This window comes from Solanum dulcamara, chromosome 2, assembly GCF_947179165.1.
Source record: "Solanum dulcamara chromosome 2, daSolDulc1.2, whole genome shotgun sequence".
Classification (NCBI taxonomy): domain Eukaryota; kingdom Viridiplantae; phylum Streptophyta; class Magnoliopsida; order Solanales; family Solanaceae; genus Solanum; species Solanum dulcamara.
The window spans coordinates 78,375,573-78,387,539 of NC_077238.1; the positions used below are offsets into that span (position 1 = coordinate 78,375,573).

At 27.6% G+C, this 11,967-nt stretch overlaps 1 protein-coding gene across 1 annotated transcript; it reads left to right on the forward strand.

Moving 5' to 3' along the window:
• The first annotated feature begins 5,312 nt into the window (after positions 1-5,312).
• On the forward strand, positions 5,313-6,094 carry LOC129877772 (abscisic acid receptor PYL4-like). The gene has a single exon (XM_055953305.1). It carries the CDS (start codon positions 5,368-5,370, stop codon positions 5,992-5,994), a length of 627 nt encoding a protein of 208 aa, XP_055809280.1. The 5' UTR covers positions 5,313-5,367; the 3' UTR covers positions 5,995-6,094.
• Positions 6,095-11,967: the final 5,873 nt, after the last annotated feature.

Below are 11,967 nucleotides of genomic sequence, written 5' to 3' on the forward strand. Positions count from 1 at the left end.
ATAATTACTCTTGGCTTTGTCTCACTTCCATAATCGCGATTCGTTTCATAATAGTTATTATTTTCTGTAATTAAAACATTACTTAAAAATTTTTCTTAAGTATCACAAAAGCTCATTATAAGAAAGAAAAAAAAGAGACATTTTTAATAATATTTCGACAAAGTTGTGTTACATTATTAAAATTTATTTAATGACTTTCTTGGAAGCTTAAGTAAAATTTAGTGGTTTTTTTTTTGTTTAGTTACTTTTAGTGGTATTTAATTCGGCAAATTAAGTTGAATAGTTCTTTGTTACGAAAAATAAGTTAGTAACTTTCAGTATAATAAGAAAAATTCGTTTTCCTTTTATGGGCTCTTACCCATTTTAAATTAATGAATTTCGAATATCAAATAATTAAGAATATAAAAAAATAAAGTGATTAGTAGACTGACCTAAAGGTCACATTTTAACTTTGAATTTTTTGGGAGTTCTTATATTCTTTTTCTTTTGGTGAAATCCATCGGTTGCCCTCTAAAGTTGGCATCAACTTTCACTTAGACACCTAAACTAGGAGATGTTCATTTTTTCTATTTACTATTTGCGCCGTTAATTAATTGGAGCTATGTGAATGAAGGGAAAAATGAAGAAAAAAAACTTAAATTAAATGACTTCTTCTTTGTCCATTATATTCCTCCACATCTCTACTGCCAAGTGCAAATGGCGTGTTGAATTGAAAGTTACTGGTGAAGAGTTGTTTAAGATCAAAATAATTAGTGAGTAATTTTAGATTTGTATTAATCTTGCCGAAAAAAATGAAGGTTCGTCGGATTTTTTGACCCAATTTGATTGATATTTTTGTTTGTCAGCGTGGGGTTGGGGTTGGGGTGGAGAAGATGACGACGGGGTGGGTGGGAGTTAATAGTTGTTAATTTTCTTTATTTTAATGTATTTGTTTTATTTTGACTTGACACGAAATTTAACAAATTAAAGAACACTTTTAAATTTTACGGTTTTAAATTAAACATATGTAAAATATATCAAAATGTCATTTAATTTAAATATGTCATGTGAAAAATTGAAATTAAAAGGTTGCCAAAAAAGGACTAAAAAAAATAAGACAAATAAATTAAAATGAAAAAAAAAATATTTTATTTGGAATTCATAAAAATAGAGTTGAAATATTTGAAAAAATAAGTTTGGAGCACTTTTTAGAATTTGAAATTCATATCAAAGTTGGATTTGAAAATTCTATAACTAAATATTAATTTTAAAATTAAACAAATAATTACTCAAACAAAAATGAATAATTCTCCTAGCCAAATGATTCCTTTCCTTTTCCTTGTTTGCAAGTTTTTCCTTATTTAACATGCATATTGCCATAAATATATAAAGCCAATAAATTTAAGGGTGGAAATCATTTTCACCCCGATTTTGCTTTTAAAATCAAACTCTCCCCTCAACTTTGAACAATAATCAAACTCTCTCTTTTATCCTATGCATTGTTCATTTTACTCTTGTTATATCACATCTATTTAATATCTCTTTATACAATATATAATTTACTTTTTAACATAGATATTTAATATCTCTTAATTAAAAAAATTCACTTTCTTGTCCAAAAAATAATGTTAATGTTTTTATAAAAAAATGTTACAGTAAATAAAAAAAATAAAAAAATCATGATTTTTAAAGAAGTAAAAAAAATTAATAATAAAAGGATATAATAGGCATTTTGAAATTTTAATTAGAATAAATGAGGAAATTTGATTATTATTCAAAGTTAGGGGGATTTTAATTTTGAAAGGAAAGTTGAGGAGTGAAAATAATTTTCACCCATAAATTTAACCATTAAAGTACCTCAAAAGCTCAACCTTTAACTAATACTACTAGTACCACTTCTCTTTTGTCAATTATTTATTTTAAATCATCTAGAAGGAATCTTGTGATACTTAAAATGTACAATGAATTCAACTTGTTGTAAATTTATAAGATCATTTATTTCCAATTTGCTATTTTTTATTTTAAAAAAATTCCAATTGCGATTAACTTCAGGAAAAGTCTGTCCATGTACAAAGTTGTAGCATGGACTTTTTGTCCACAAATTGCATAAACTTTATCATCATTATTTGTTTGTATACAAATAAAATTGCAACTTGTTGGTAAATGCCTACCTCCCCCTCTCCCTCCTACCAACCCCATCTATGAAATAAACCCCAAAAAAACAAAAAACAAGTTGATAATCTCAAAAAAAAAAACAATTATATTTAAAACATTTACCAGTACATATCTTCAAATAAGACAATCCTCAAGTTGAAATAAAGATAAAGCTATATACTTCAAATGTTTGTAAGTATTTATCTGAAAAGTATTGTGTTTAGTTGAAGCAATTGATTACATCATCCATCAACCTTTGAATTGGATTGACATCTAATTAAGGGAATGTTTTGTATGTTGGGACAAGTATTTGTCTTATCTCTTATTTAGCTATTAATTTTGGTATAACTTAAACATCTAAGTCAGAATTATATATATATTTGTCAGATCATAAAATAATAGTATCGAGATTAATTATCAATAAAGTGATTAAAAAAATTACCTATAGTGTTACTCAAATCTGTTTTCAACTGAATCAATAAAAAATAATAGCAAAATATTTCTTATTTATGTTTCTTAGTTATAATTTATCTAATTACGCTCCATAATTATAGTTCCGTTTGCTATGAGTACTTCTGCTTGTATATTTATCATTTTGTATTTATACATTTAGAAATTTTCAAAACTTATACAAATTAAATGCATCAATATGACAATTATATTCAAGTTAGGGTAAGCATATACAAATTCTGAATTTATACAATTATAAAAATTCTCGACAATTAAGAATCAAATTATATAAATTCTGAATTTATATAATTGAGAGCTAAATTATACAAATTCTACACGTAATTATGATTATAAATTAATAGCGAATGATAATTTAATTAAATTATTATTATATTAATTAACTAACTAATATATATTTAATTATTCTCGTAATTTTTCACTTAGTTGCAGGGCTATTCTGATCACACTCGATAGAGACTTCTTAAAAAGTTGAAAAACCTCGGATAATGATTTTGACTAGCAGTGGCAGATTACGTAATTATATCAAAAGTCGAAGGGTTTTTTGGTTGAGACTCCGTCTTAATAATTATACTTTTAGCAAGTTGATGATCAACTTGCATGGCCGCTAACGTAAGCAGTTAGCTAAAAACACCAACTCAAATTGCTTAATTTTGACTTCAAAAAGTTGTTGTAGTTACAATTAGTAGTGACAAATAAACGGATAGAATTAGATATTAACGGAATGAAGGTGAATAAGATAAATAAATGAATTGGATCAAATTCAAGATTTTTTAGGTGAAAATACAAATTAAAGATGTGTTTGGTATGAAAAATATTTTTTTGTTTTTAATATATATACAAAAATTATTAACCTAAAATACTATGAGATGAGGAGGTAAAGGCAGCTCAACATAATGGAGGGTCTAAAGCGAAATATTAGTTAGATGCCTAAAATTTAAATAATTTAACTTTATATTTATTTATTTAAAATTATTTTTCTAATTTTATCAATTCAAAGTTGAAAAACATTATTTTACTGTGTCAATTAGTATATGAATTCTTAACATAATTCTATAAGTAATAAGTTGACAGATTTTAAATAAATAAAAGTATTAGAACGTTAAAATATAATTCAAGAAGTTGATAACTTGATATTGAGAATTTACGAAGAAATAAAATAGATAATTTACAATTGACTTTGTTCAATATTTTTTGACTATTGATCCAAAATTTTGATAGAATATTACTTTAACTTATCAAATATTTGATGAAAAAGAATACAAAAGAGTTTTTTAAAAAAGTAAGAAGGCAAAACAACGTCTCTTAATTTCTTCTACTTGAATGGGGTTAAGGAATATAAAATATATATTTTTGAAAAATATATATTATAATTAATTTTTACCTATAAAAATATAAACATAAATATTTTTGATGAAAATTTTGAGGCTCCCAAAGTTAAAGGGTTAAAATATATGCTTTATTTTTCTATGCATTGAATCGGCCCGGTGAGGAGGTGGGGTGGTAGGAATGAGGACAGAGAGTGCACTGAAAATGTGGTGTGTTGAAGGGGGAGAGCATAGTAAAATCTCACTAAATTAATAAAGGTGAATTATTATTTTGTAGAAATAGTATTTAATTAATAAATTAATATTTATTAATTTAAAGAGTATTTAAGATTTAAAGAAGGTTAATTATGATATACAAAACATCAAGACGAAATTGAAATTCATAAGAAAAAATGTTATTTTTTTAATGAACACACTTGCGAAAACATCATTCATGAACTCGAGGTTATGATTAATAATCTCGATTACCACAATGAAATGGATGTCAATAACCTATTAGATTATCCAGGTGAAAATGATGCATGTTTAGAGGTCCAGAGCTTAGAAGAAATTGTGTATAACATTAGAAAAATAATAATGTTAATAATGAAGTTGAAGATGATACAATACCTTTGGAATCAGTTTCACGTAAGGAAGCACTTACTCATCTAAAACTCTTCGCGATTTTATGATTTAGTTCGAACAGACAACATCAAAACTTTTGGATGCAATAAGAAAAGTTAGAAATAAGCTTCAACTAGATTTAAATTTTAACAAAATACAATAAAATCATATTTTACTAAATTGTCTTAGATATATTTATACTTTTATAGAATTATTGATTTATAATATTAATAGAACCATATATTTATAAAGGGATCTTCTGAAAATATATGATCTTATTATCTTATCGAAATGAGTGATTTTTTTTATTGACCCAAATCGGTATCAAAGAAAAATATTATCTTAGAGAGATTATTAATTTATCGAGTATTAATTCAGTGAGGTTTACTGTAATATAAAATGTTACTCGAAAAATTTGTAATATTCTCTATTTTCATTAAAAGAAATCATTTTTCTTATTTTTAAAGAACTTATTTTTCTAAAAGAATTATCTTAAATTTTATAAACAATCAAAAATGAGAAAATAGAAAAATATATTTTTTTATTAATATGCACACCCTTAAAGTAAAAAATAAGCTTATATATATTTATAAAATAATTTATCTTAAATTTTTTACTTTTATATGTTATATATAAATAAATATCTATAATTTATTTTAAATAATATTTTTTTCTTAAAACAATCCTTCCTTTGTTATTAAGATATATGTGCAGCCAAATATCGTCACTCAAATTAAAATGAATTGAATAGATAAACTCATGATTTAAATGTGTTATATAAGTATATAACGCTCCATTCTCATCTCTTTTCTCTTTATCAAAAAAACAAAAAGAGATGACTTCCTCACTTCAACTCCACCGAATCAACCACCACAGCACCGCCACACTCGCCGGAAACTTCCCCGCGACGATGACTAACAATAATGTCGATGTCCCTGACAACCTCTACCATTACCACAACCACTCTGTGGTTCCCAACAACCAGTGCTGCTCCGCCGTGGTCCGTTCCATCTCCGCCCCAATCGACATCGTGTGGTCCATAATCCGCCGTTTCGACAATCCGCAAGCCTACAAAAACTTTCTCAAGAGCTGCCACATCATCGTCGGCGACGGCAAAGTTGTCGGTTCGCTCAGGGAGGTCCACGTCATCACCGGCCTCCCCGCGGCTTCGAGCATCGAGAGGCTTGAAATTCTAGACGACGAGAAAAAAGTGATGAGCATTAGTATTGTCGGCGGGGATCACCGGCTGACTAATTATAGATCGGTGACGACGCTTCATCGGACGGCGGCGGATGATGGGGGCGATGGCGACGGGACAGTGGTGGTGGAATCATACGTTGTGGATGTACCGCAGGGGAATACAATGGAAGAAACCAGTGTATTCGTTGATACAATTGTACGGTGCAATTTGCAATCGTTAGCGCAAATCGCGGAGAATATGGAGAAAACTAAGAGTACTTAGAGCCCGTTGGATTGACTTAAAAAAGTGATTTTTGTATATAGAGTGTTTTTAGAACTTTTAAGTATTGAAAGTTATTTTTATAAATAAGCAGTTGAGTGTTTAAATAAAAGTGCTCATTCTGAAAATAAGTTATTGATATGTTTCGCAAATAAGTATTGTTAAGTACTTATTTTTTGTCAAAATAATTGAAATACCTTTAAAGACTCCCTGATATATTCATAACTGAAAGATTTCTGGCTTTGACAACATTAATATACAAAAAATGTATTTGTTCCACCAAATCATAAGTACTAGCAGTCTTATCTCTACCCCAATACCCCATTCTTGCAATCAAAGGTGACCTTGTTTCCACTAACCCAAATTCAGGCCTTGTACCAACACCCATTTGCATCTGCATTATATTGCTAGCCATATATCCACCAGTCTTTGCAAAATCAGCCCTTTTCTCTATAACCACCGAAGGAGGTGGTGGGCCAGACGCCGGCATTGGTGCCCGTGCCGGAATAGAATGAAAAGTTCTTACCTCTGGTTCTTTTTCTTCGTCGTCTTCTTGATTTCAGTCTCCTTCATGTACTGTTCTTCATATTTGTTGGTGTTCATTTCTTGAAAAGAGATTGCTCTATCTTCACCATTATTCACATTTTGCTGCTCTGTTGTTGCTGAAAAAATGAGGAACAAATATGAATTTTAGGGCTTTAGCTGAGAGGGTACTTTGGAAATTAAAATAAAATATAAGAGATATAAAAGTAATTTCTTTGGTCAACGTAAATGACTTTAAGCCCTCCAAAAAGAAAAGTTAGGATTTTCAACTTTTCATTTTTTGTGACTTTAAGAACTTTATGACTTAAATTTAACATTTTAAGTTGGTACCCAAACACCTTAATAAGCTAAAAAGGGCTTATAAGTTGGTTTGACCAACTTATAAGCCCATCCAAACGGGCTCTTAGTGTGTTCAACCATTGCTAGACTGATCATGATACAAGAGGTGGACTCTAGGGGTCCTACTAATTGAGTTAAGAAAGCTGAACAAGAAGAGACAAAGATGTCAGATCTGGACATTGTGTCTATCGAAAATAAACTCTCAGTCTCTGTCGTTAACTTTCTCGCATATTATTTTCTTCGCTAATCTCATATATGTTATAATTACACTAGATATTGTTGTTGTAAGAGTAATTAGCTAAAATCGATCGTCATGATTAATTGATTACTGATTAAGTGCATGTTTGGATTGACTTAAAAATATGTCAAATAAGCTTTTTACTGTGCTTAAAAGTTAATCAAATCAACTTTCAAGTTATTTTTAACGTTGAGAAATCAAAAAAATGTTTAAAAGAAGTTAAAAGTTGGTCTTTTATTTTTTTGTTCTAATTTTTTTTTGATTTTTAAGTCAATCTAAATGGGCGCTAAATCTTTTTACATTTATTCGATCCTTTTTTTATGGTGTTTGTTCTCTAAGTTTTGGATACATGGAGACTGAGAAGTGAAATTTGATAGATTTTGAAGAGTGTAATTAAAGGTTGGTTATTGGAATTGTTTCAATGTGGAATAGCTAATATACATAGTATGATGATGGTGTATTTGTGTACTTTGTACATTGTGTTATTATAATGAATATATGGTATATTCAGAGTTATTATTTGTTCAATTAATTTAAATTTACATGTATTAGTCTTTCACATTGGTACGAGCAGGAGCAATGTACCCCCTTACATAATTTTGGCAATTCACACTTTTTGAATTATCTTTAGTTAGATTCTTAATATAGGTCTTTTAATTTCCTATTAGAAATTTCTTAACAACGAAGTAATTTTATTCATTCCACCACATTAATAATGATATGTATTTTGTATAGTATCCTTACTTCACCATCAGATAAATTCTTCTAGTCTTCAAAAAAAAGTCCATTCTTATTTTGTTGGCTAATTAGAAAAGCTGCCATATATTACATGCATTTCATCAGCACATATTGCAGATTGATAAAATACTGTGTATCTTAAAAGTGTCGAGTTAAGAATATAATTAAAAGTGTCGCGTTTTTGTTGTCGAGTTAAGATTTAAGCATTATATATATATATATATATATATATATATATATATATATTAAAAATAATTTAATCTTATATATACAAGATATACTTTTATATAAAGGGAATTCGAATAAACCATATGTGATAGTATGGTTAATTGTACTATAGACCAACAAAGTGTTCCAAATGGCACTTCATTTGTTAAATGTTTTATTAACTATATATATAGTACAATATTCTTTCTTTTAAAATAAATAAATAAATTGTTTATCCTCAGCAAAATATAAATTGGTAAAAGTAAAATGGAGAAGAATAGTCCATTAAATATCCACCTGGTTGTCAGACCTGTATTACTAATAGATTAATGTCATGTATTTTTTACTTAATGAACACAGTGCACGAATATTAATTTTTAATTTCCATATAGTCTAATTGTTTTAAATGGTTTACCAGTTGTGAAGTTCACAAATTGACATTAAATATAATTTATTCATACTACTAATTGCATTATTTTTTGTTTTTTGAATAAAATTGTTAGTCTTTGGACACTGAACCTGCTGGTCATGAGATGTACCCAACAACTAATTCTTGGATTTAGTTTATACATATATTGATAATATAAAAAAATTATAGTATAATTAATGTAATTTATTCTGTTATAACGAATTATCTAACCTTATTGTCTCAGATAATTAGATTCACTTGTTTGTTCAAGATCGTGTTATATCAACAGAAATAATAAAATTAGACCACAAAAATTTAATTTATCAAAATATCTAATAATTCACTCATTTAAAAACTTAATTTATTTTAATTCGTTCAAATTCAACTCATCTAAATCATGGTTAGAAGAATGATCAAAAGCTGCAAAACAATCAAGTACCAAGTTGCAATTAAATCAAAGTCAAGTTGTAGTTATATTTTTTTATAAATCTTTTTATTGGATTTTTCGCCTCTCCTTTCTTTTAAATTCCCCCCATAAATATTATATTAAATGTTGTGATCGGTGAAGGAAGAAAATATTTTCCAAGTTGGTTTGCAAGTGGACAAGGAGGCTTTTATTGAATTTCAATTTGTTTATAGTCAATAGAAGCCTCTAGATATAATTGTGATTTTATTATATCCTAATGATATGATTGTGATTAATTAATTCGGCTCTAGATATTCATATCTTTGTTACTTCATTGATTTAGTATCTTGCTATTTTATGTTCATAAATTTTTGTAATTTTATTTTTTGAGTCGACATCTTATCTTCTTTAAATATCGTTTATAAAATTATACCAAATATATTGTTATATAATCGATTCACCAACAAATCCAAGAAAGAACTAAACTTAAATAATAAAAGACAATAATAATAATTTTTTCGACAATTATTTAGCCGCAATAATATAATTTTCGATATGTTATATTTAACGGCATTAATATAATATGAGTATTATAATCTTCACTCTATATAAATGTCACTAAAAATTTTAGTGACTATGGATGCCATGACATTAAGTCGATTGCCGCTAAATATTTTTGTAGCTATAAATAGTACTACTAAAAGAAAATCTATTGCCACTAAATGTCTCTTCGGTTGTAGCGAGAGTATCCGATATAAAAAAATGTACTTATCATATTTTAATTTAATTGGAGAATTTTTTTTCCAAAAAAAAATAATATTTTTCTTATTTTCTTTTATGATTATATATTGAAATGATTTTCTAGTTAGTTTTTGAAGATGAGTTTTTCTCGGTGATTGTTTTTCCATGCACAAAATATTAATTTTTTTAAAATAAAATATTTATCCAAACATAACTTCACACTTTTAGGTAGGGGTGTTCATGGTTCGGTTTGAGTTGGTTATTGATTAAAATCATAACCAAACCAATTTAATCGGTTATTAAATGTCTAAAACCATAACCAAACAAAGTAAAATAATAACCACGGGTTTGGTTATTGTCGGTTTGGTTCGGTTATTCGGTTTATAACTAGCCGAGATAATTCAAATATTCTCTCTCTACATTCTTCAAATTCTTACGAAGCTCTTTTTTCCTTACGGCCCACAAAGGTTCGAAACAGAAAAGGAAACAACTTAAACATTCGAAACAAAAAAAGAAAATAACTTAAAATCAATTTAAAATTTGAAAAACTTCTTACAAACCTTCTCAAAATTTGACAATCTTGTACTTGGGGTTGAGGAATTGAGGTTGCTCTTGAGCCTTCACTATTAGTCTATGACTGTGAGTCTGTGACTTTGTCAGAAACCAACGTGAGAGGAACAAAAATGTAAAAGGAAAACAGATACTAGGGTTTTAAAGTTTTAATTTTTACCTTATGTTGCTGCCTGTTGCTTAAGTGCTTAGTGCTTATTAGAAATTTAAGATTTAGAATTGAGGATTTAGAATTGGGCTTGAGAGTTGGGCTAATGGGCTTGGATTGTTGGACTTGGACTGCTATTTAATGTTTATTAGAATTTATAATTGGGCTTGAGAGTTGGGCTTGGATTGTTGGGCCTTAAAAATAAGTAGATTAATATTAAATTAATAATTAAAAAGTATAAAATATCTTTAATTATTTATGAAAAACTAATATTATATATATAAATAATTATAAATTTTATGTATATAATTATCGGTTTGGTTCGGTTATTTATTCGATTATTTTTTTCTATAACCATAACCAAACCAAATATTATCGGTTATTCAAATTTAAAACCAAACCAAACCAAACCAAATGTCGGTTTTTTTATTCGGTTTGATTAAATTTTTGGTTTGGTTTTGGTTTTAACCAAAACTGTGAACAACCCTACTTTTAGGTACCACTATTTTCTAACTTTTAACTTGATTTTTTTCAACCAAATTATGTCCAAACACCTGCCTCCAATTCTGACACTTTGTTCATTTAATAACCTCTGAACATTTGGTTAGTCGAATAATTAATTAAATTGGTGATTTGTTTCACCTTAACATCCATAATCAAATTCAGAAAGATGCTATTGTCAGACACACCCTCAAGTTGGAATATAATTATTAGTATCAGTCAAATAGTTGAGATTTTTAAGATGCACTTTTTATGTCATTGATTCCATCATTTGGACTAATTAAAAAGGATAAAGTTCCTATGTATATTACATTTTATGTCATTGATTCCATCATTTATTAGATAGGATTTTGGTCTAAGGTCAAAAAAAATATTTTGGACCACGTTTAGAAAATGTACCCAAAATTACCCCATAACAATGTTTTGTATTTCCTCTTTTCGACAATAGTTGTCCACTATTAATTTGCTATAGAGACTAATAAACAGTAAATATATGAATAATTTTATCAAGTCATTCTTATTAAATACAAGTCATTTAAATATTAAAAATGAATAATATTTAATAGCAAGGGTAAAATAGACATATCATGATAAATTATTTATTGGTTTTGTATACTGGACAAGTATTGTTGGATATCTCAAAATAATATAGTGGACAAGTAACGATAGACGGTGGAGAGAGTAATTAAGGCTATAGTTTTCGAGAGTGGATAAGGCCTAATACTCCATCCATTTTCATTTACTTGTCAAATATTTTCTAATTTGATTTTTCTTTTTACTTGTCATTTTTGACAAATCAAGAAAGGACAATTTATTTCTTCCTATTATACGCAATTTCTTAACATAGAGTTAATGTCTTTGAAAAATATAATGAGTAAATATATTTAAGACTCTATCAATTAAAATAGGTAAAATAGTAAACTCATATACTAATTATTGTTTTCTGAATAGGTGTGTCAAGTTAAAATTTAACAAAGTAAAAAGAAACGAAGAAAGTATGTTGTAGTGATGGTAAGTGAAAATTAAATCTAACTAATTATTTGTTATAATCGATTTTTATAAATGCAACAATACTAGTGTCAAAGTTCCTTAGACTTAATTAGGTGCATGTAACTTAAAGATTCACAAAGAAATAG

Bases quoted from the DNA above. Each gene is read 5' to 3' on its own strand.
- LOC129877772 (XM_055953305.1), top strand. From the start codon at position 5,368: ATGACTTCCTCACTTCAACTCCACCGAATCAACCACCACAGCACCGCC.